A 24,740-nucleotide genomic window follows, 5' to 3' on the forward strand; every position below is an offset into this window, starting at 1 on the left:
ACACACACACATCATCCTCTTTAAGATAACATGTAAGAGCTTAATTAAGATGGAGATGGAGGAAAAATAGAAAAAACAGTGACAGAAGTAAAACACAAGACAAAGAACAAGGAGACTGATATTAAACCTTTAAACAGTAGTAGTACAGGATGGAGAAACAGAACATATGCAAATGTGATTAGCAACAGAAAGTAATGTATGTGATGCTCCATTGCCTTACACACAATGCAGAAATTAAAGAGCTACTTTATATATTTTGAGAGAACACCCTGTAATAATAATGATGAAATAAAGTGCACCTCATGTATACTCCAGTATATCAAGCATATATTAAGAAAATAAGATTATTACAAAATATGATTGCGGGGGGGTTCGTGCCTGCCATACAGAGGAACAGTTCAGTTCCCACGCAACGCCCAAACTCCAGTCACTGGATGCAGTGCTGGTCCCAAGACAGAATAAAATGGGAGTGTTGCGTCAGAAAGGCCATCAAAAACAACATTTTATGACAGACTGGCTTAGTGTTTGGCACTGTCAAGCTTGCTGGGTTTCCTCCTGGTACTCCGGTTTCCTCCCACATGCAGATTAGCCTAATTACCAAATGAGTGAGTGAGTAATTTTATGAACATCCTGTAGGTGGCGGTAATACACCAACCATCATATAACTGAAAGAAGAAGAAGACGGACTGCACGAAAACGAGAAGAGATCATTTAAAAACAGAAGAAATGAGGGATAAAAGGCAATTTAGGTTGTAATGGATCGCTTTGACAGACCTATTAAAAGGCCGGAGTTGAGAGGCACAGACGCGGAGAGCTCAGTGCCTTGGGCGCGTTTCTCCGCCTGGCTCGAGTGTGTGTGTGTCGTTACCTTCGACTTAGAGCTTGGACAAGCCATAGAGGTGAGTAGTGTATGAGCATCACATGCAGTATACTGCGCGCGTCCTCTCTTTCTCTCATTCACACACACACACACACACACACACACACACCTCTGGCCGAGTGTCAAACGGGTCACAGTTAACACACAGTGAGTGTGGTGCTGACATGCAGCAGTGACCAGGGGAATGCTGTGGCTCTCCACACCACTGTGCCAAGGCTCGGCCTTGTGTGTGTGTGTGTGTGTGTGTGTTTCCCAGCGAAAGACTGTTATGGTACAGTTGTGAATAGTGAATGTGAGATGGGATTTGGCTTATATCACATTTTACTGTAGACCATTTTTGGACTGATCTACAGACACACAATTTGCCTGGGAACTGAAAGAGCAGGTGATAAAGGGGTCCCTGAGCGGCTGGAGAGGAGAATACACAGAGTGACCCTGCAACATGCAGATAACATACTGTATGTTAAGGGTGCTGTGGGACGGTCTTTATTTCTTCTGCTATGAATATGGCATCCCCAACTATGATATACAGCATCTGAGATTTTTTTTCAAATGTGAGCAATTCTGTTTCAGATTTGATCTTTGTGCTGTGCTCTACCTTACTTAGTGCTGCCAATCCATGCATTGTAAGTCAATGTTTGCAGTGACATAGCACCTGTAACAAGAGATTATGAGAAAAGTCATATTTCAATTTTATTTTATTTGTATAGCAATTTTAACAATGGTCATTGTCGCAAAGTTGCTTTACAGAATCAAAAGAAAATGATGAAATGTGTAAGAAAATATCTATGAATCAAAAAGATCAGATTGTTCCTGGATATTTTTTTTAAACTCTCTACATTACAAGTGGATTAGTCTAGATATTAAAAGACCCCCCCCCCTCCCCACACACACAGTTGTTTCTGTAATTGAGAAAAAAGTGTAATAATACATTTCTGCCTTTAGTTCGAATCTAGCAAGGTAGCAAATAAGTAGAAGTCCTCAGTCGCTAAACTGTTTGCATTGTGGAAGTTGTTGTTCCGAGTCTGAAAAAAGTCAGTCATCCTCATGTTCTTGATTGTACACTATAATCACAGGTATAACACCACCTAGATGTGCAGATGAAACACACAATTCCTCTGTCAGCTTCTGCATTAGCATGCAAGTGTTGTCAGTGCCTGCTGGTCAAATCGTTCATAGTAACCCATGCTCACACAGTGCTCAACATTATCACTTGCCTGCTTGCCCTCGGCAAATATCCTCTGTGTTGTGGAATGTGGACACCTTCATGCAGTTGTCTGATCAGGCAAAAGAAAACAAATGTCATACATGATATCTTTATATATTTTTTCAGCCTTCATGATTCTGTAAAGCTGCTCCACGTCACTGCAGACATTTACACACAAAGCATAAATTGGCAGCACTAAGTAAGGTATTGTTACTGACTTGTTGCCTAGTTGGAGGCCGTTACTGACTCTTAATCTGAAATGCAGTGTCAACAAGTGTTTTCGCCCTAAAATGTTCCTTCAGCCATCTAAAACTGTCCAAGTGCTAGGCAAGACGAGTTGCAGGACTACGAAATGGCATAGGAATTTTTTTTTACATAATTGGTCTAAAAAGATTTGCTTGGGTTCACTGTGACCACAAGAAGGACTCAGTACTTGTGTCATCTGCTTTGAACCACCTGGAAAAAGCAAACATGTAAAACTAAATAAAATTCAGTAGCCATAAAATGTACAGTATGCAAGAAGAAGAAGGGTATGAGCTTATCACACATGAAATCATCTCCAACTCATTTTCTCATAATGACTTGCATTAGCTCTTAGTTCCAATCTCTCTCTCTCTCTCTCTCTCTCTCTCTCTCTCTCTCTCATATTGTTTTTATTTTCATAGCACAGCCTTTATAGTACAAATGTGAGTGGGTAAGTCCATAGTCCATAGCTCTTTAGCATATTGGGTGAACTTTAAAATCATTAGGTAAAGTGGGAAATGAACAGTACCTGTTTCATATTTTTTCCAACGGCGCATCCATGATAAACAGAGAACATCATACATGCACTATGTAAATTATTACTTTTATGTTTTATTTTAATTTGCTTTAAATGTAAATTTAACCAATCTACTGATTTGGGCTTCTGTGGGTAAAGTTAGGGCTTCTGTGGGTAAGGTGGACAATTGTTGTTTGGACCAGCATTGGTTAAAGAGGACAGCTGTTTTTTATTTGTTTGTTTGTTTGTTTTTTACTATAATTGATTGACATTGGCAGTGTAAATTTTAAAGGGGTCTAAAGGTCATTTGGCCTTGTGTTGTCCTAGTGTACAAGAGACACACAAGAAGACACATGTGTCCAGTGTGACCAATATTGCACCAACAGAATGGCTAATGCTGGCCCCAACAGACAAAATGTAGGCAATTATCCATATGGAATGCCTAAAGTTGGCTTTTATGTATGAAATTAAGATTTATTTGATATTCAATTAGCTAAATTAGGGTAAATTTTAAAAAGTATTTGTCTCTTTTCATAGTTGATCTACCCACATGATGCCAAACTTACAGAGAAGGAGGTAAGTGCATGGGGTATGTGCATGTTTTATGATAATGCATCATTAGTGGCTTTATCTGTGTCTAAATCTTTTTTTTTTTCTACAGAAAACAAGTATATGCTACTTATCATTTCCTGACTCATTTTCAGGTAAGTTCAGTTAAAGTAATCAATGACTAGAATTATCATTTACAAACATAAATCTTAATAAAAGGCAGCCCAATAAAAAGGCAGCCCAATATCAAATTTAAACAGTAGTTAAAATTATTTTGTTTTGGCAAATTGTCGTCATCGTCTATACCGCTTTATCCTGTATTAAAGGTCATAGGGGGCCCAGAGCCTATCCCAGGGGACTTGGGGCACGAGGCGGGGTACACGCTGGAGTAGGTGCCAATTCATCACAAGGCACACACACATACACACCCTCACAATCATTCACACACTACAGGCAAATTGGAAACGCCAGTTAGCCTAATCTGCATGTCTTTGGACTGTGGGAGGAAACCGGAGAACCTGGAGGAAACCCACCAAGCACAGGGAGAACACGCAAACAACCCCGACCCTGGAGGTGCAAGGCGACAATGCTAACCACTACACTACTGTGCTGCCGTTTTGCCAAATCATTTAAAAAAATAACATCATATAATAAATGTTTCATAATGTCAACATAATAAATGTTGATAATGAAATTTGAATGTTTCTAATGAACCAGTACTATAATGCTAATTAGAAGGGGGCACCCTCAGCCCCTACTATCATTAGATTTTTTTAAAGTGCAAAAACTTTGCTGATAATTGTTGGTCATACCAATCTGCTTTGCAAACCGATTCTTTCTCCCCACTGAGAATGAAATTACCTTTCTAAGGCCTCTGTCCAATAGTTTGTCCAAAATTGCAGTTTTCCTATTTGGGATTATGTGTCAGTATCACATTGATTTTTACACACACCTCCACAAAACTTGTATCAAAACATTTGTCAGGGTCTCCCAGGCGCAGTGGAATGAAACCTTTGCCTGTTTGGCAAAAGTGGTGTGCCATTGCCCCTGCCTCACAATTTTTTTCAGGGAATGTATCTACTTCAACCTGAGGATTAAGGCAAATGCCCATCCAAACCCTCTACAGCAATATTCTATGTTAGATTCCATTCATGAAATGAATGATTGAACTTGTAAGTTCTCTGTTGCCGTTGTTCTGGCTAGACTATCAATATTCAGTTATCATGATCAAATAAATCTAGCAAGACACAACTAAGAGTTTTCCACAAATCCAGTTTAATACAGTGGCTCCATTAGTTATGTTATAAAAAAAAAATATTTAGGCTAGATTGGACTCCTAAATAACTTCAGTTTAGGAGCCACAGACTCATTAAGATTTATGTTTGTCTGGAGCCATGAAATAGATCCCGTCTTTAACTGTGAGTTATGAGGTAGTAATAACAATGATACAACAGTTAGTTCTGATCGAGCAATCTGACTGGACGAGAAGCATTCCACGAGTGCTGGTCATAGATGGTGACAGCACTGTGACTGCCTGCTAAAAGCCACATTCAAAACCAGTCATGAAAGAATTTTTATTAAAAACTGGTCAATTAATCAAATCAAAATCAGTTGATAATAACTGGTGGTTGTAGAACTGTTATTTAATATCAGACTCAAGGTCATGCTGAATATATGTACTGAATATTAACACGGCTATGATAGTGTATGTTTGGGACTCGGCCTGGGCCCTTATGCAGCTGCATCACATCTGTGCTGATATTGAACCAATTCAATGGTTTTGTTGTATTTAGGAAATATCACAATGACCAAATGTTTACTTGTTTACTTACTTGAGGTATACTATATAGTAATATATAGTATCCTTATACAGTATATAGTTCTGTAAGAGGCTGCATTAGTAATGGTTTGGGTCAGTATTGCTAAACTTGTCAGTGTTAAAATTTTTATTTTATGATTTTTATACTGAAAATTTTCCTAACAGGGTGCCTTGGGGACACACAGTTCTGTTTTAGGCTGCGCCATTCTGTGGGACGAGTGAGCGGTGTACAGTTTGGAGAGAAAGATGCATACAACAGGGAGGCACCACTAATACTGCAGGTAAGATATTTGACACATAGTTATATATATATATATACCACATAGTTAAACAGACTCGGTCATGGAGCTCTATTTTCTTCTTTTTTTGTTAGAAGGAGATGGCTCACTTTTACGGCTATGTGTACTTTAGACAAGTAAAAGATGTCTCTGTCAAAAGGGGCTACTTTCAGAAGGTGAGTACAGTACATAAAAGGATGTAAAAAAATGCTACATCCTGGTATCGATTTATCACGGTTAACACTATCAATGTTAATGTTTATAATACAAGTAAATCTGAGTGATTAATAACAGACATGATTGATTAACTAGATTGAAAATTTTAATTGATTGATTTTGTATGTTTGTATAAATAGATAAGCAACAGCAGTCCTGTTGTTGGATCAAAAATATTGAAATGTGGTTCCCAAATAAGAAGGCACTTGAAGTGTTGTATGTTATGATGCACATTCTCAACAGATGTCTTGAATGAATACCAGCATGAATATGGACAATTTCTCCAGGGATTGTATCTAGTAATGTATAGTATACTTATTCTAATATGCCTAGTCTGTAAAATGCATTACATAGAGTTAGACTCAGCTAGAGCCTCAGAATCTGGCACTATTGTGCTGTGAATAAACACAACTGAATTGTGGCAGCAACTGAATTGTGGCAAGTTTTTCATACACATTGGTTTTAAAATAAACATCAGTCTCTTGTTTATCACATTACATATCCTATATCCACAAGTTCATCACATTTCACTTTTTTTCCATATAGCGTAGTCTGCCATCATAACAAGGTTCACAGGGCTGCTGGAGAGATTCTTGATATTGTGGATTTGGACATTATTTGTATAACCATCCATATTTTATACCACACCCACCTTCAAGGCCAAACCTCTATTTTTCTCTCATCTGTTAAGTTTTTAGTAGTGTTTAGTGAATTCCAGGCCCTAACTTGCATTTGTGTGGCTATGGAGATGATGACTAAATGTATTGTAGTTTTAAATTCTGCCATCTGTGGAGAAATATTTGGCCCTCTCCATACATCCACCTATTTCTGTGTGAATGCAAAATACACTTGCATACATTCACTTCCAGGCATGTTTATAACTGCTCAGAGATTAAATATCTTTAAGGCATCAATAAGGCTTTAATGCCCTAACAATAGATATGGGTACTTTCAGTCATGCAGGTTTTCACGGCATTGCCTGAATTCACACTTCTCTCATTTAATTTTTCTGTTCTCTAATCTTCCCAATGTTGTACAACATTGTACCTATTTATACATATAAGGAAATATGGACATATCTGCAATGTATGTCATGACATCATATGGTCCAGAGTAATGTGCGCATCAGGGTAAGAACAGAAGCCCATGAAGTGATGCACAAATCTTGCACTGTGCCCACTGTACAAGCTTGTGGAGCCAGTGCTATGATGTGAGATTGATTTAGTCAGTCAGATCTAATGTGAAACTAAAATTAAGTCACTGATTATTGTAATGTACTGAATGACCAGGTACTTCTTATGGAATTTTTCCCCCTGATGGCATGGCCATATTACAGGGTCGTAAAAGAGTGGTTCTGAGCATGAGCAAACATTTCACATTGTGCATCCTAAACAAATCTAACGGTCAGATTAAATATTACAGAGACATTTTGGCTAGGATGTGTACATCACTTAGCTAGCTAGCTGGACATCAGGTTGCAAACATTTCTACACCCATTTAAAATATTGCATTTTTGTTTTATTCACACTCGGAGCTCTCTATGCATGATATCAGTAAATAAAACAAAATGTTGAACTATTCCACTCTCTGTCCTAGTCTCTGGTGCTGGTTTCCAGATTGCCGTATGTTCACTTGTTTCAGTATCTTCTCCAGATCATTGCCCCTAAATACTTTGAGAAGTCAGAGCCTTGTTTGGAGGCAGGTGAGAACAGTTGATTCATTAATCTAATAACAATTTTAACATGGGATGAAGTCCAACAGTAATCATTTTAACATGGGATGAAGAGGTTTTTGGTATCTTGTGTAATCCATAAAAATGGACATGATATTAATAACAAAAAAACATAGCCACACAGCTAGTAGTCAGAATGTCCCATGAAGACACCGGAACCTGACTAAGTAGATGATATCTGTGATATAGTAATGATATCTGACATTATTTATACTAACTAACTAGTACAACATATGCATTATAAATCTGTTGCAGTTTGCAATGAGATTGACCAGTGGCCGCCACCTATGCCAAGCCAGACACTTAATTTGCCAGTGATGGGAGTCATATTGCAGGTTTGGAGCACCTTTCATGTTTGCTTTTAGTTTAAGAGTAACATACATCATGATGAATCAGTGGTGTAAGGTTCAAGGGGGCAAGGGTGAAGTTTTTAACTTTTGTAAAAAATGTGTAATATCAGTGTATGTGTAATATCTCTGGGTCATGTCAACTGGACTTATTTTTTGTTTGGACAAAACGTGTCACTGCTCATTCTACTACCTTCTTAAGTCTGAGGAAAGTTGGATTCCGCAATTTTTTTAGCAATGTTGTGTTTTATTGGGTTAACGCTGCTGACTCTTGGTCAGGCAGGGAGTGGCTTCTTAAGGCCTTGTTCACACGGGCGTTAAAATCGAGCGATTTTTTTCCGTTCGTAGCGTCCGGTGAGCGCGGATCAGGCGCAGAGTGTTTTCTACACATAGGAGTCAATGAGAGTGTTCACACAGGCTTTGGTGACATGCGTTTGTCCGGCTGCGCGTTTATACGGCATTAAAAAAACATTGCATGCAGCTTTTTCTTGGCGTTCAAAACCCAACGAACGCAAGGAAACCGCTTCTAGTTCGTTTTCTGCGCGTTCATTTTACGCTTCGGAGGACCGGATATATCAATCACCTTTTTCCTATAGTTGAGGGTGAGGAGTCCGCTTCTCATATGTGTAATGATCCTTTAAAGGTTCGGTTACTTTATTGTGATAATTAAGTGTTCAGGATGACATCGTCATCGTCCTTTATCTTCAGGCTGGATGGTGTTACTTTTATTCCTATTAAGACAAATTAGGTGTCATCAAGATGCTGCACCATAGGGCAGAAAACATCCCCTTCTCTACCTAAACCAAAAAGAATAAAGCCATGCATCCATAGATGCAGTAGCTCTCAAGGTCTGCAGTTATCGTTGGTTAGGCTTTGTCATCCCCTAGGGTTAGGGTTAGGGTTAGCTAACAGTGATTTTTGAAAAACAGATACCATTTTAACTCAAAACCACCAACACGCTAAGACAAACACCCCAAAGATCGGACACTGAAACAAGAGGAGCAGTAAAAATATATGAAGTCCGGTGTAGAGAAGTCCGGTGTAGTGTTCAAAGTGCTACACTGGAGAGACAGAACAACCTCTACATGGGAGAATCTACGGTACTAGCACATAAGGAGCATCTCAGGACCAGACGCAAAGGACAAAGGAAACGCATTTGAGCACAATGATTGAAACTTCTTGGATAAAGAAGATTGATGGTTTGAGACTGCTGTAAAGGAGGCAGTCTATGTTCAAGTTGAAAATGTATTTCTCAACATAACATCTCTCTAAATCAAGAGTAAAGCAAATTACTGTTTGTTTTATTATATTTATAAATGAAAAATGACTAAAATTCCAGCAGTGCTTTGTTTCCAGGACACATGTTTATAGTTAGAACATTGTTCCAGAGTTAGCATAAAGATTAGTTTTTATTAATTTGTTAAACCCATTTTTTAAAATGAATATAAAAACTGATACAAATACATCTGTTGAATGCATAATTTCCACCCAGTCTAAAATTAAAAATATTTCCTGCCAAGTTATAGTAAACGATAATAGGATCTTGAAGTAAAAATAGACTATTTAGCAAAAGAAAGGGAGTAATGTGGGAATATGGGAGAAAATAATCAAGTCATCCACTGGATAGTTTCTGCATTGATTAATATGGTTCAGCTGGCAACAAGTTATTTAACCCTAACTGATGCAGTGACTAGCTTTACATTTCTTAGATAATCATGTCAGAAGACGTATCCTGTGGTTGTGGCAAAGATGTTAGTTCTTTCCGAAAGGTCATGTTGTTCGCATCAAGAAAAGAAAACAAATAAGGATATTGCTGAAACTACTAAAACTGGGTTTAGAACTGAAAACACATTATTAAAACCTGAAATGATAGTGGTGAACCATCATCTTCTGGAGGAAGAAATGTAGACAGAAAATCATTCTAAATGCTTAGTGAAATTAAATATGAAAAAAAAACAGTAAAATTCACTGCTTAAAAAGTTTACATGTAAAAGCGTTTTAAGTTAATTATTAAAGAGACCTTTAGTTATTGGAAATACACAGCTGTGTGTCCATAATAAAATTGGTAGGTTGGTGTTTAAATGTCATAATGTTCGAATTATGTAATTCTGTACATCCAGGTTAGAATTCCTTCAAAAGATGACAAACCAGGAGGAAGTCCTAGCAAACAGAAACAGAAAGAGGTCAGAGCTTACTTTTTATTTGTAATAATGGAGTCAGTAGTTAAAATGCTCAAATCCCTTTTCTGTTCTTGTTTGTGCTGTGTAGAAACAACTCTCTTTTCCCATGGTTCTCCCTACCATCAATGAGCTGGATCTTTTTAAGTGAGTATGTTGCTGCTTGGTTTTATCTGTTGTGGAGGTTGTGATTAATCAGGTCTTGTGTTAAAATGACCATGTTAAAACACAACTTACTTGAAAAAATATATACAGTGGAACCTCGGATTACGAGCATAATTCGTAAATCAAAGCATTTCCCATAAGAAATAATGGAAAGTAAAATAATTCATTCCACAGCCCCAAAAAATAAATACATGAAAATAATTAACACAAAATATAAAGTAAAAATAAAACAAATTAACCTGCATGTTACCTTAAAAAAAGTAAAAATAAATCCTGACAGATAAGTGTTTCCATTTATGCACACAGGCGCTGTGTGTTTTTCTCTCTCTTGCGCTGCTGTGTGTGTGTTGTGTGTGCGCGAGCATAATTTGACACCGTGCCGGTTGTGTGTGAGTGAAGCACCCCCTCTCTGTTTTACACACACACACACACACACACACACATTAAAGGCGAGAGAGACAGAGTGATCCGGCACAGTGTCAAATTACGCGCGCGCACACATAATACACACACTCAAACTTTGACACACACTAACGACGAGAAAGAGTGTGTGTGTGTGTGCGAACACCAGTAAGAGACGAACACTAAGACCCAGCAGGGGTGATGATTACCCGCAGCGCAAGAGAGAGAAAAACCGTTGGCTCAGTTATGATCATGTGACACTCGGCATTAAATCAAGGAGCGCATGCATAATACATGATACTCTGTGCTCGTAAACAAAGACAATGCTCGTTTTCCAAGTCAAAATTGGTAAAAAAAAAAAAAACAGGGAACTGTGTGAGTTATTAATGCAGACACAATGCTATTGGTAGAGTACTCAGGCTGTTAAGCACATGTCTTAGTGACTACCTCAGTTTGATCATAATCGGATTACCGCAGTATGATCCTTCATTAAATACTCAAATAGACACCTCACTTGCATTGGTTAAACGTTTACCAAGCAGTCTCATTTGAGCCAAATACAAGAACAAGTGTTTACCTTAGTATTATTCTGTCTGAGTTAAGACTGAGATTATATAACTAGTAAAACACCTTATAACTCTAAGGTTGTTTAATGCCCTATTCAGGCGGGACTAGTTTTATAGGGGGTCGTTAGAGAAATTTCTGTTTCACAGACGTACTTTGTGATTTTAATCCCGTCCGAATCTGCCATGTCTGTCTTTCTCTCACACGACTGCTGTAAAAATTTCCTACTGTTTTTCAGCAAACTCAGCGGTCCTCTGAGAAATCTAATCCCATCCAAATGCGAATGATTGTGATTGGCAAAAATGTTTTTTCCAAAACGCGTTTTCTTTTGTGTTTTGGTCAATGTGAACTACCGTACTATCTCTAGCATTCAAGTTTGCGCAACAATAATGGATGTAGATTTCACGCATCTTGGACATGTGATCTTGTGCAACGGCCACATGGCAACGGCCACATGTCCAAATGCGACACTCTTACCTTCACAGACACTCCTACCTCCGTAATAAACATGGAGATGTTAGTCCCGTCCGAATGCATACATAAAATGACAGACATTGTCTGAAAAAATTTCTAACTCAAATGTCATTTGGAAAACTTGTCCCGTCAGAATAGGACTTAAATGTGTAATCTGTAGATCGGGCAAACGTGCAAACACGTTTAATTTCGTTATAAACTGCATTATCAGGATGTTTTGTCAAATATTCATGTTCTGTCATTTGTAGATCAATTATCTGCCATTGTAGTTCTGCCATTAGAGATGGTAAAATGTTTTTTTTTGTTCTGTGCATATAATGTTGTTTTTATCTCTTTGGTGATGTCTGTGATTTCTGAATAGATACAGCTCCTAAAGTTAATATTAAACATGCACTGATAGATCGGCCAGTGACTGTAATTGGCTGGTTTTCAGCTTAATCTAATCGTACCTTTATGTTTTCCATGAAATAACTGAAGTATGTAAGATCTTAGAGAAGTAGATTAATCTCAGAGAGTATGATTAATTATGATAAAGAGAAAGAATAGAATGACAGCCTTAGTATAAAGGCCTAGTATGAGGGCAGTCTTTGCACTAAACTGACCCAGTTGATCTTTGACCCGATCAGGTGTTTCCAGTCTGTCCTCATTCACATACAGCTGCTGTGGGAGTTGATGTTGCTAGGAGAGCCATTAGTTGTCATGGCACCTTCCCCAACTGTGTCCTCAGAGACAGTGCTGGCTCTTGTAAGGTATGCTCATTATCATGCTGTCTTTTCCATTCTGACTGTGACTAGTAGGACAAATAGATTAATAATAAAGGAAGATAACTAGAGCATAACATGTGTGAACAGTTTTTTGCTTGAAGAGAAATAAATCTAATACATTGTTTGCTATAATTGCTAAAATAATATTTAAGAAGATTTTTTAATGGAGTTAAAACATTTTTATAACATTTTTTAGCTGACCTAAAATTGTCTATTTTATCATTTTACTTTTTTAGCAGGAAGCTAATTTAGCAACTGCCATCTTTCACATATTGTTTTGAGGTTTGAAATTTGAAGTTTACATACACTTAGGTTAAAGCCATTAAAACTGATTCCACCGATTTCATGTTAACAAACTATAGTTTTGCCGAGTTGTTAGAAAATCTTCTTTATACATGACACAAGTAACTGTTCCAGAAATTGTTTATGGATAGATTATTTTACTTATAATTCACTATATCACAATTCTGGTGGGTCAAAAAATTACATGTTATGGAAAATTCCGGAAAATTGTCATACTTTAGAAGTTTCTGCTAATTTTACATCATTAATTGACATTTTGGGAAAAGTCAAAATCAGTCAAGACCTCAAAAAAAAACTGTGGACCTCCACATGTCTCTTTCATTCTGTGGAGCAATTTGCAAATACTTAAAAGTAACACAAGTACAAACCTATCTATATCAACAGTAAATCAAGACAAATATAACATAACCCAAAAGGCTACAGTACTCAGCAAGAAAGAAGACACTGCTTCAAAACCTCAAAAACAAACAAACAAAAAAAAAAAACAGACTGTAGTTTGCATCTACAAAAATGTCCTCAGTCCTGGTGAAACAAAAATTTAACAGTTTGGCAGTATTGACCATCTCTGCTGCAAGCAAGGAGGCCTACAAACCTGACCCAGTTTGACAGTCCTGTTAGGAAGAATACGCTAAAATTAGCTTATTGAAAGAAGCTTGGGAAATGCTACCCGAAACATTTGGTCCAAGTTAAACAATTTAAAGGAAATTTTACAAAAAATCCTAAGTCTCTGTAAACTTCTGGCCCACTGGGAATGTGATGAAAAAAATAACAGCTAAAATAAAAGTTTTCTCTTGTGGGAAATTTTTAGTCTTCACTTGTTAATTTTACCTAAGTATAAAACATTGAACAAAAGCTGTATCTCTAGTCAAAAGAACCAAAGAATGACAGTTATAATGACAGTATATACAGTTTTTAAGAGGAGGCATGCACACCTTGTCTCCTCCTCAGTACTTATTTTTTTAATTCCTCACCAAATGTTTTAACTCATTATAGTCTAACTTTTTCCAAGAAATTCTCCCATTAAGTTTTTCTACCATATTGTTATGTCATATACCTCGTCATCTGACTTCCTACGTCATGTATTTTTTCCCATTATAATACATTTTTCTTGCAAATTACTTTCCATTATCTTTACACTTCTCTTGTTTAATTTATAAAAAAAATATTAGGGTGGCGCTTAATTTTACTATACATTCCTGTTTTTTCCTGGTTTTCACTACAGTTCTCAAGAGACAGACCATGGGTAAGCATCTCTTTCGCACCATTTCAATATTTTTGTCTTGTTTTCCAATTTGTTGTATTTACGTATTTTATTTTAATCTCTTAGCTGATTGTACTTGCCCAAGTGCTCATTGTATCCTTCGGGACGACTCGGACAGCATGGACAGTACCTGCCATGGACCAGGCCTCTGCGGGCCTCATCCAGGCTGAGTGTCAGCCGCCTACAGTATGTCCTTGATGCAGTTTCTTTATGAGCGAGAGCTTACATATTTCAGGAAGGATGACGTCAATCCTGGCCCTTCTAAAAGAGACTTCGTCTGGAGATAAACAGCCCTTTTCTTCATGCCTTTAGACCTGTAAGGCCAGAGTCTGGTACTCCAGCTCCTTCTGTTCTAAGGCCTGTTTGTCCAGTAAGTGTTGTCACTCTGACCGATTTTAAAGTGTCTGTTAGGGTTAGGGTTAGGGTTAAAAGAGTGCAACTGTTGGTACCCAAACGGATTTTCCTCCAGCACCTGGACCAATTCTGAACCGCAGTGAGTGTTGTTCTGACTCAGAGAAGTTTGATGTTTGATATGTGATTTCATATGCCTTTTTTTTTTTTTTTGCTGTTGTTTTTTGTAGTTTTATGTTAGGCCTTATACTTTTGTATTTTTTTATATATCTCCTTGTTTGTCATTATGTAGATGCACATGCTATTGTAAGTTTTTCTACTTCTTATTAAACTCAGCATTTTTTAAAACTGAACGTCTTTTTGGTTATTTGTCTATATTCTTAATTAGACATGTGTGCGCAACTGCAGGTGCATGTGTAGCACGTGTATGTTTCAATCCCTAATTAAGTATGCTCGTGTTTCTGCCAAGTCCGGCACCTGGCACCTTATTTTATGCTCATGTTTCTGTCGGGTCTGGCACCTGGCGCCTTATCTTGTCTATTTATCATACATGTGACAGCTAAATATAAAATAAGTACAGTTCATGTCTGGGTTACTCTAGGGTTTTTTTCCCATCTACTTTGGGTACACACTGTAAACTGAGTATTACTACCCATCCCCTTACTGTTTATGTTTTATGACCTGTCTCATAGTCGTCTGCTTTTCTTGTCTCACCTCTGAGTGAATCCATTATGTTCTCTGTACCTACGTCTATATTATTTCACCAAGATTAATAATATCATATTGTTACATTGCTGCATACACAAGTATATTTTACTTAAATATGATTACACTCTCTACTCTTATTCTGACTGTGTGTTAGAACTCAATGAACAGATCAAAGTACAAGTTATCACTCAAAAATGTGCCCCAAAAATCTTATTTTTTCCCCCGAATTCAAATGTACCAGTCAACATGTGAAGTAGTGAGTGAGAATTGTCTAAAAAAACAAATAAACAAACCCTGAACTGATTATTATTTATGTAGGGTTTTTTGTCATCTTATATTTTGTGATCTTTAAATTTATAGTAGATTTACTGTCATGCACACTCTCTACACGACCGACACTAGGACCCGGAAGTAGTAAGGTCGCGATTACGGAAGCATAAAAGGAGACAAAATGGCGCTTCACATCACATCGTGAGTACTCACCAATTTTGGGTTTATCTTGGAGATCTGCGGCAGGGAGTGTTGTCCATAAGGAGCTACACAGCTGACTTTCGCACCCTCGCTGTTCAAACCACCTGGGGAGACTCCGCCCTCCAGACGACCCACTACAAGGGGCTGGCTTTCCGCATTACGGAAGAGCTCGCCGGACGAGAGCTGCCTGCAACGCTGTAGGGCCTCATCCAAATAGCTCTCTGGATAGATCAACGTCTGCTCTCTCGTCCGAGGCCAGCCCCCCGGACCCTGGCGCACAATCATGCCATCATATCTCACACCACGCCCTACTCCTCCACTTTCTTCTCCAATGCCACAAATCCTGAAGCCCGACCTGCCTTCTCTCCCACCGCTATAGGACTTGATTGGATCTCCACCTCCTGCCGTGGTTGACACAGAAGTAATTTGGGACATACTGTGGGTCATCGACGCAACACCGAGCCATCTGCCCCATCCGGCCGGGAAACGCCCAGGGCCGGTGAGAAATAAGAGCAGCTTAACGGGTCACCTCCAACTCTCCGCCACCATGACCAACATTTCCTGTCTCACGGTCCAAGTATGCCTCTGGGTCAGGAGTGCTGCGTTCATTCACTCTGGTGCCGCAGATAACTTCACTGACTCTTTCTTGAGTCAAATTCATTGACTCTTCTTACGCCAAAAAACTAAGGGTAAATATCGAGGCATTATCCCAGCCGGTTTGGATTACATCTGTCGACAGTCGGACCCGTTCATCTAGCCCCATCACCCTCACCATCAATCAGCACCAAGAAAAGGTTTCACCTTACCTCCATATTATCTCCACCCATCATCCTCGGACACCCCTGGCTGCTGCAACATGACCCACTCATTTCATGGACCCAAAACCGGATTCTGCAATGGGCCCTGACCTGCACCGAACTTCGCCTACAGGGTCGGCTGGGGCGTCATCCCCTCTGCCTATCGGGACCTAGCTGAAATTTTCTGCAAGAGACGTTGCTTCCTCCTCACCGCCCATACGACCTGGCCATCAACCTTCAGCCAGGCACGATCCCACCCCGCGGCCATCTTTACTCCCTATCCACCACAGAGATGCAGGCGATGGAGGAGTACGTATCCAACGCTCTCCGCCACGGCACCATCCAGCCATCCGCCTCGCCTGCTGCCACGGGGTTCTTCTTCGTGAAGAAGAAAGGCGGCAAACTTTGTCCATGTGTCGATTATCGAGGTCTTAACAATATCACCATCGAAAACAACACCTGTTGCCTCTCACCAACTCAGCCCTGGACGCCCTCTCTGGTGCCACCATATTTACTTTCCGGAACGCCTACAACTTGGTGCACGTCAGAGAGGGTGATGAGTGGCTTTCATCATCCCTACTGGGCATTACAAGAGTTTAGTCATTCCCTTCGGACTTTGCAACGCCCCCGCAGCCTTCCAGCAGTTCATAAACGACGTTCTCCGGGACATGCTAAGCCGGTGGGCTTTCATTTATTTAGACAACTTCCTTATTTACTCCAGCACGGGCAACGAACATGTTTAACATCTTAGGGCGGTCTTAAAGAGATTGCTCGCCCATCAGCTGTACTGTACGTCGGAGAAGTACTCTTTTCACGAGCACTCCACTAAGTTCCAGGGCTTTGTCATTTCGCCCCAGGGTGTGGTCATGGACCCGCCGATGTGGGCTGAGGTCAGATCAGAAACTACACCCCTGTGGTTTCTTCTCCAAAAAATTGTATCTCTGTCAGCAGCGATACGGTATAAGGGCCATAAAGTGGGCTTTGGAGGAATGGCATCACTGGCTCCAGGGCGCCAGGAAGCCATTCATCATCTGGACCGATCACCAGAACCTAATCACCATCCGAAATCTCCAACAGTCTCCATCTTTCATACAGTCCGGGGTCCAAGAACACCAAGGCAGACGCCCTCTCCCTCTCACAAGCTGCAGAGGCCAAGCCGGCGGGTGTGCTGACTGGACCACTCTGCGTAAAACTCCCAACGCCATGAGAGCAGAGATCCTCCAATGGGGCCACTCCACTCTCTGGACACCCTGGTGATCGGCGCACTCTTTAATTTATCCAGCGTGTCTTCACCACAGGAACTTCAACCACTTCCTGTTCCCCGCCGCCCCTGGATGCACATTGCCGTCGATTTCATCACAGGCCTACCGGCCTTTGAGGGGAAAAAACACCATCCTGACCATTGTGGATCGGTTCTCCAAAGCCGTGCATCTGGTTGCTCTCGCCAAACTCCTGTCAGCTAAGAAGTCAGCTGAGCTGATCTTAGAACACGTAGTCCGCCTGCATGGGTTTCCAAAAGACATCGTCTCGGACAGGGGGCCCTAGTTCTGATCAATTCTACCTGTCGTCTGTCATCCTGATATCACCCTAGATTAATGGTCAGACGTAACGGACCAACCAACAACTGGAGCGCTACCTGAGATGTTTTGTCGCCAATCGTCACAGCTTCTGGGTCGCTACCTCATCTGGGCTGAACTGTCACATAATCTCCATGTGTTATCCGCCACCAACTTGAGCCCATTTGAAGTATGCCACGGTTTCCAACCTTCGATGTTGAACCGGATCACCAAGAACCGGAGGTTGATGTACCATCAGCCCAACAGTTGGTCTGTAGGTGTTGACGGTTGTGGAACCAAGCCAACACTGCCATCCAACGTGCCAACATTGCCTTCGACACCCTCCGGGACGAATGTACAACGTAGGTGACAAAGTATGGCTGTCACAAAAAATCTTGTTGGGGGAGTCCATGGCAGGGGGCATATACTTTTCTTTTTCCGCGTGAGTCAGTCGTGCTCTTTAACCAATCAGATGTGACCTCGCCATTTCAATCAATCATAACCCGCCAGGAGCGCAGGCTAAATCCTGTTTACATTAAATAAACCTGCTCCCGAGCAGGTTCAAGCTTACGGATATGTTGCTATGACAACAAATGCGAGAAGCGCATCGAAGAACGAAACAATCCAAGATCAGGACAAATCCACAACAATTAAATCCAGCTAACTGAGTTAGCGACGTACGAAGAACGGACCCCAGAACTTAAAGAACAGTAAACAGATTACATAACCCTATAACAATAAACACACTATATAACCGTTTATAGTTTGTAAAAATAAAATTATCAGCTAGAGAAATTGATTCACACAACATTTAACCAATGTTTGTTTGTTTTTTTTACTCATTTTTGTACAACAAATATCAATAGCTCTGGTTCAGATTTTTCATGTTTGTTGTGTAAAGTACTTATTATGGAAGTTACCATCACTATTGTATTTCTTCGATACATTTTTTATGACTAAATTGTATTTTAAAACTGCGGCGAATGAAAATGTTACTTTGCGTCACCTGGCGGTCAATGCACAAATGACTTTAAAATGCAACTGATTTATTTTGCCCGCTGTTGTTTTGCCGCAGCGGTGAGCAAGGCGGTAATAGCCATTCTGATTGATTAATATATATTATATTATTTCTTAATTATCATTTAGTCATTAATGTTCTAACAGAGAAATATCCATATATATATAGATAAACATTCATATATCTATTTATCTATCTAGCTATCTGTGTGTGTGTGTGTGTGTGTATGTATATATATATATATATATATATAGACCTAAGTAACGGTTCTGTTTTCAACCAAAAAGAATATTGGTTTCAAACCAAAATCTATATTTCTCTGTTAGAACATTGATGACTAAATGATAATTGATTATTTAAGCAGAAATATAGAGAAAGACTCTTGTAAAATTTTCCTTTACAGTATTTTGTAGTTGAGCTACACATTGGCACAGTGGAAGCTGCTTCACAGGTCTGGAGTTCCCTGTCAGGGTTATCCCGGGGTATAATATGGGTTAATGTCTGAATTTTACATGTTCTCCTTATGTCACTCTCTAATTTACTTTAGCCTTGTGCCCAATTGGCTCTGGATTCACTGTTACCCTGACCAGGATAAAGCACTTACTAGAGATGAATTATTGAATTAAAATTTTCTTCTTTTTTTTTTGGTTGAGTACAATTAAAAAAAATTTATTTTGTATTTGTATTTTGTATTATTGTGACAAAATTCACTGATGTATTTTATGAACTGCTTAACCTAATATATGCTAAAATTAGTTGTTTGATGTATTGATGTATTGGTAAGTATCATATATAGTTTAGCTTGTTCACCTGTTTACCTGTTCACATCTTGCCAGCTGCATCAGTCCACTGAAATACTGCTGTGATTTTCGGCCTTACTTTACCATCCATGACAGCGAGTTTAAGGAGTACAGTACCAGACGTCAGTCACCGTAAGCACACACTTATTACAACGCACTAAAATAAACTGAACCATAGCACTTTGGTTTTGATTTATTAAATATACTTATAATTAAATATACTTTATTTAAAAGTATACTTTATTTATTAAGTTTCAAAAAAGGGATGCTTGACCTTCAGTCCTCATTTTTATGCTTGTAATTTCAGGCCTAATGTATTACTGGGTGTTACGAATCCTTTCTTTATAAAGACGTTTCAGAGCTGGCCTCACATCATGTGTCTGGGGGAGCAGAAGGTGTCTAGTAAGTAGGGCTTCCTTTGGAAATCTTGTGGAACCAAACATGTTTTCAGTTGCCCAGGTTTATGATTACTCATTAATTTTAGGAGACTTGCTCAAACAAGTAAAGGTCAAGAAATTGACCAAATTGAAAATGCTGGACACAAAACCAGGTATGTCTAAATACTTTCATTATAACGTTAATTATAATTTTTTTATGTATTGCAAAGTAAACATCTGTCTGTATGTGCCTTTCACCCACATTTTTATTCCATCACCAAGGTATATACACAGAATATAAAACATTTCTTCATAAAGACAAAGCCCTAATCAAGCGACTCTTAAAGGTAAATTAAATTGAGACTGACAAAACTAGGCATGTTTATATCAATGTTTTTCAGTCACCTTTTCTACTGTATGTATTCACACACCTTTTCTAGGGAGTTCAGAGGAAAAAGCCTTCTGAGGTACAGAGCACCATCTTGAGGTGGCATTTGTTAGAACTGACACAGAGCTTTATGGTTCCACTGGTGAGAACATTTGATATTTTTGTGCTAAAGACATTTGCATATTGTATTAATACCTAATTAATAAATATATTGATAATAGCATGTTTAGGAAGAGTGGCATATGTCACAAACTTGCTGTTTTACAGGAGCAATATCTGGCCAGCTTGATGCCACTTCAAATATCCATGACTCCTTGGAAGGTTTATTAAAACTAATTCTATCTTGTTTAGATTTTAAATGTTAAAGACACATTAGCATTCATACTAAAGGATTTAATTGTTAATTAATTGTGTGTGTGTGTGTGTGTGTGTGTGTGTGTGTGTAGACTCCTCCTCAGATCCGACCCTTCAGTCAGGCTGAGTTTGTGGCCTCTCTGGAACATGCTGGGCCTCAAACCACCTCCATTCGCAAAGGAGACTGGCTGGGCCTTTATAAGTAATACACTGTAATATTTAACTGTTTATGGTTTCTCTGGCGGTGATTGTACTGGTAACTAGATATTTATCTGTGTGTTTTTAAGGCAATCCTCTTAGTCTTCTAATTTTGATGGGTGGTTTCGTGCTAAGCACAGGGAAATGTCAAATAAGATGGATTGCCTTCATTTACAGGCCATCTGTAATGCCGTAAGTACTAATTCCAAACCCATATAAAATTAAAGTATAATTACATTGGTTCTCATCTATTACTGATTAAATTGTGTTTAAATGTTTGCATAGGCCAAAACGAAAGGCCGATTTGCTTTGTACTTTTGTGCTTATATTAATCGCCATAAAAGTGCAAATCATGTTTGTGACACAGTTCGTTTGACTTTAGTTATGCCTATAAAATGCATAAGAGGACATAGACAACTGTGAGCATAAAATGAGCGATTATGATAAAGACTAAAAAGAAAAGTGTAAATTATTTTGATTTCCTTTTCATTCACTTTTTTAATAATATATAATCTTTATAATAATAAGCGAGTTCTAAATTGACCATCAGCTGGGCCATTTGTTTATATAGTACCTTATGGCACAAACAGACCAGACCAACCTTCAATTAAGTCAGAAGTTAAATTAGTTAAGTTTTTAGTCTATATGTAGTCTAATGAGGGACCAGGCCAACTATGTAACCATTTGTTCCAAACTTCTTGACTTTAAGCTGAAAGTGTTGACTTTGCTCACTTAGTTATTCATTTCCAATTTAATTAAGTGGTGTTTAGAAACCAAAAAGAAAAAAAAAAAGTTTGTTCAAAATTTTTTGGACAGGATTATGCAAACGTACACTTTATAACTTTTTTCTCTAAATTTACTGGATTTTCATGACCACCAAATTACTTACACTCAACAAAAATATAAACGCAAAACCTTTGTTTCTGCTCCGATTTTTCGTGACATGGACTTAAAGATCTAAAATTCATTCCAGATACACAATATTACCATTTCTCTCAAACATTGTTCACAAATCAGTCTAAATGTGTGATAGTGAGCACTTCTGCTTTTCTGAGATAATCCATCCCACCTCACAGGTGTGCCACATCAAGATGCTGATCTGACATCATGAGTAGTGCACAGGTGTACCTTATACTGCCCTCAATAAAAGGCCACCCTGGAATGTGCAGTTTTGTCTCACAGCAAGCATTGAAGGAGCGTGCAATTGGCATGCTGACAGCAGGAATGTCAACCAGATCTGTTGCTCATGCATTGAATGTTCATTTCTTCACCATAAGCCGTCTCCAAAGGCGTTTCAGAGAATATGGCAGTACATCCAACCGGCCTCACAACCGCAGACCACGTGTAACCACACCAGCCCAGGACCTCCACATCCAGCAGGTTCACCTCCAAGATCGTCTGAGACCAGCCACTCAGACAGCTGCTGAAACAATTGGTTTGCATAACCAAACAATTTCTGCACAAACTGTCAGAAACCGTCTCAGGGAAGCTCAACTGCATGCTCGTCGTCCTCATTGGGGTCTTGACCTGACTCCAGCTCGTCGCCGTAACAGACTTGAGTGGGCAAATGCTCACATTTGATGGCGTCTGGCACGTTGGAGAGTTGTTCTCTTCACGGATGAATCTCGGTTTACATTGTTCAGGGCAGATGGCAGACAGCGTGTGTGGCGTCGTGTGGGTGAGCGCTTTGCTGATGTCAATGTTGTGGATCGAGTGGCCCATGGTGGTGGTGGGGTTATGGTATGGGCAGGCATCTGTTATGGACGAACAACACAGGTACATTTTATTGATGGCATTTTAAATGCACAGAGATACCGTGATGAGATCCTGAGGCCCATTGTTGTGCCATACATCCACGAACATCACCTCATGTTTCAGCAAGATAATGCACGGCCCCATGTTGCAAGGATCTGTACACAGTTCTTAGATGTTGAAAATGTCCCAGTTCTTGCATGGCCAGCATACTCTCCGGACATGTCACCCGTTGAGCATGTTTGGGATGTGCTTGACCTGCTTATACGACAGCGTGTACCAGTTCCCACTAATATCCAACAACTTTGCACAGCCTTAGAAGAGAAGTGGACCAACATTCCACAGGCCACAATTGACAATCTGATAAACTCTATGCGAAGAAGATGTGTTGCACTGCATGAGGCAAATGGTGGTCACACCAGATACTGACCGGTTCTGAGTCCCCAGACCCCCAATAAAGCAAAAAACTGCACATTCCAGGGTGGCCTTTTATTGTGGGCAGTATAAGGTACACCTGTGCACTACTCATGATGTCAGATCAGCATCTTAATGTGGCACACCTGTGAGGTGGGATGGATTATCTCAGCAAAGCAGAAGTGCTCACTAGACTGATTTGTGAACAATGTTTGAGAGAAATGGTAATATTGTGTATCTGGAATTAATTCTAGATCTTTAAGTCCATAAGAAAAATCGGAGCAGAAACAAAGGTGTTGCGTTTATATTTTTGTTGAGTGTATAAAAACACTTGTGTAAATCCATTTCTATTCGCCTTGATAAATGAGGCTCATTGTCAGAAGGAAGTGCAGCTCTGGTGAACTGGATTGTTTTGTTGCATTTTACAGGATCTGCTGAGTTGGATAAAAGACAAGTCCGAGGTGGAGATTGTTGACCTAATTTTAAAACTGCGTGAGAAGTTGGTTAGTGATAAAATTTTGTAATTTTGTATCTGTAACCTAGTTTCAGTTCTTCTACTAAAGCATTTGAGTGCTACTTGTTCAGTAACACCAGTATATAGATCCGTGGTTGCAGTTATTGTAACATTACAGTATCTACTTGTTTTCTTATCTGTTTTTAATTACATAATATTACAACTATAAGTAAAGATCTAAAGTTAACTTTTTTGTTACTTCCTTACTGCACTAGGCTAGAGCTCGTACGCACCAGCTTCCTGTGAAGGAGGTACTGCTAAACAAGCTGGAAAACTACATCCATTCTGTGATCAGCTCTCTGCCACAGGATTTGCAGACACTACTACACAAAGACTGATCTTAAACTGTTTTTTTAGTGCAGGTTTAATGTAAGTTTAGTGATTACAATCATCATTTCATCAGGTAGCACCAGTGTTTCCATTTCAGAAAGTTAGGAGCACCAGCATTAACAAAAATACAGAAGCCCTTTAGGCATATTTTAGAAACAGAAGCACCCAGAAAAGTATTTGGGATTCAGATTAAACACATTTTATATTATACACAGATAACCTGAGTAAATACAAAACACTGTTTTTAAATGATTTTATTTATTCAGGAAAAAAGATGTCCAAACCTGTTTAGCCCTATTTGAAAAAGTAATTGCCCCCTAAACCGAATAATTGGATATTATAGGCCATCCCAAAACTTTAATTATTATTATTTTTTTTTCAGGGGGATGGTTCTCCACTGGATGCCCAGTCTCTTTCTTAGTGTTGAATCATGAACACTGATCTTAAGTGAGGCCTGTTACTTTGTTTCTCATCTGTTCTTGAATTTCTTTAGATCATGGATGTTTTGCTTTTTTTAACATGATTAATCATGATTTAACAGGGGCGAGATTACTTCTTCATATGTTTGTACAGCATCTTTTCTTTTGATAAATGAAATCATTATTTAAACACATTTTGTATTTGCTCGGGTCATCCTCATGTAATATTAAAAGTTATAAAAGTTAGTTTTATGATCTCCATCATTTAGGTGTGATAGTATGCTTCTGACATTGTAAAAACAGTTTGGAAAGTATTTATATATGAGTGTGATGGACAGGTAATGCACATAAAAAATGCAGACTTGAGTAAAAGTTATGAAATAGCTTGAGACACC

General features: G+C 39.0%; 1 protein-coding gene across 2 annotated transcripts; it reads left to right on the forward strand.

Moving 5' to 3' along the window:
- Positions 1–674: 674 nt before the first annotated feature.
- On the forward strand, positions 675–24,685 carry dennd6b (DENN/MADD domain containing 6B). Of its 2 annotated transcripts, none has more exons than XM_053477189.1 (20): positions 675–899; positions 3,385–3,423; positions 3,509–3,551; positions 5,381–5,496; positions 5,589–5,669; positions 7,306–7,411; positions 7,697–7,776; positions 9,909–9,971; positions 10,057–10,112; positions 12,197–12,319; positions 19,636–19,731; positions 19,907–20,001; positions 20,084–20,149; positions 20,259–20,323; positions 20,417–20,506; positions 20,632–20,685; positions 20,811–21,108; positions 23,511–23,585; positions 23,812–23,847; positions 24,309–24,685. In XM_053477189.1, exons 1-17 carry the CDS (start codon positions 756–758, stop codon positions 20,922–20,924), a joined length of 1,431 nt encoding a protein of 476 aa, XP_053333164.1. In that variant the 5' UTR covers positions 675–755; the 3' UTR covers positions 20,925–21,108; positions 23,511–23,585; positions 23,812–23,847; positions 24,309–24,685. The 2 variants fall into 2 exon arrangements, with proteins under 2 accessions (XP_053333164.1, XP_053333172.1); XM_053477197.1 differs by having other exon boundaries at positions 7,363–7,411.
- The last annotated feature ends 55 nt before the right edge of the window (positions 24,686–24,740 follow it).

The sequence above is a fragment of the Clarias gariepinus genome, chromosome 2, assembly GCF_024256425.1.
Source record: "Clarias gariepinus isolate MV-2021 ecotype Netherlands chromosome 2, CGAR_prim_01v2, whole genome shotgun sequence".
In the NCBI taxonomy this organism is placed as follows: Eukaryota; Metazoa; Chordata; class Actinopteri; order Siluriformes; family Clariidae; genus Clarias; species Clarias gariepinus.

Bases quoted from the DNA above. Each gene is read 5' to 3' on its own strand.
- dennd6b (XM_053477189.1), top strand. From the start codon at position 756: ATGGATCGCTTTGACAGACCTATTAAAAGGCCGGAGTTGAGAGGCACA. The intron at 5,670-7,305 runs GTGAGTACAGTA...TCTCTGTCCTAG, and splicing joins AAAGGGGCTACTTTCAGAAG to TCTCTGGTGCTGGTTTCCAG. The intron at 7,412-7,696 runs GTGAGAACAGTT...AATCTGTTGCAG, and splicing joins AGAGCCTTGTTTGGAGGCAG to TTTGCAATGAGATTGACCAG.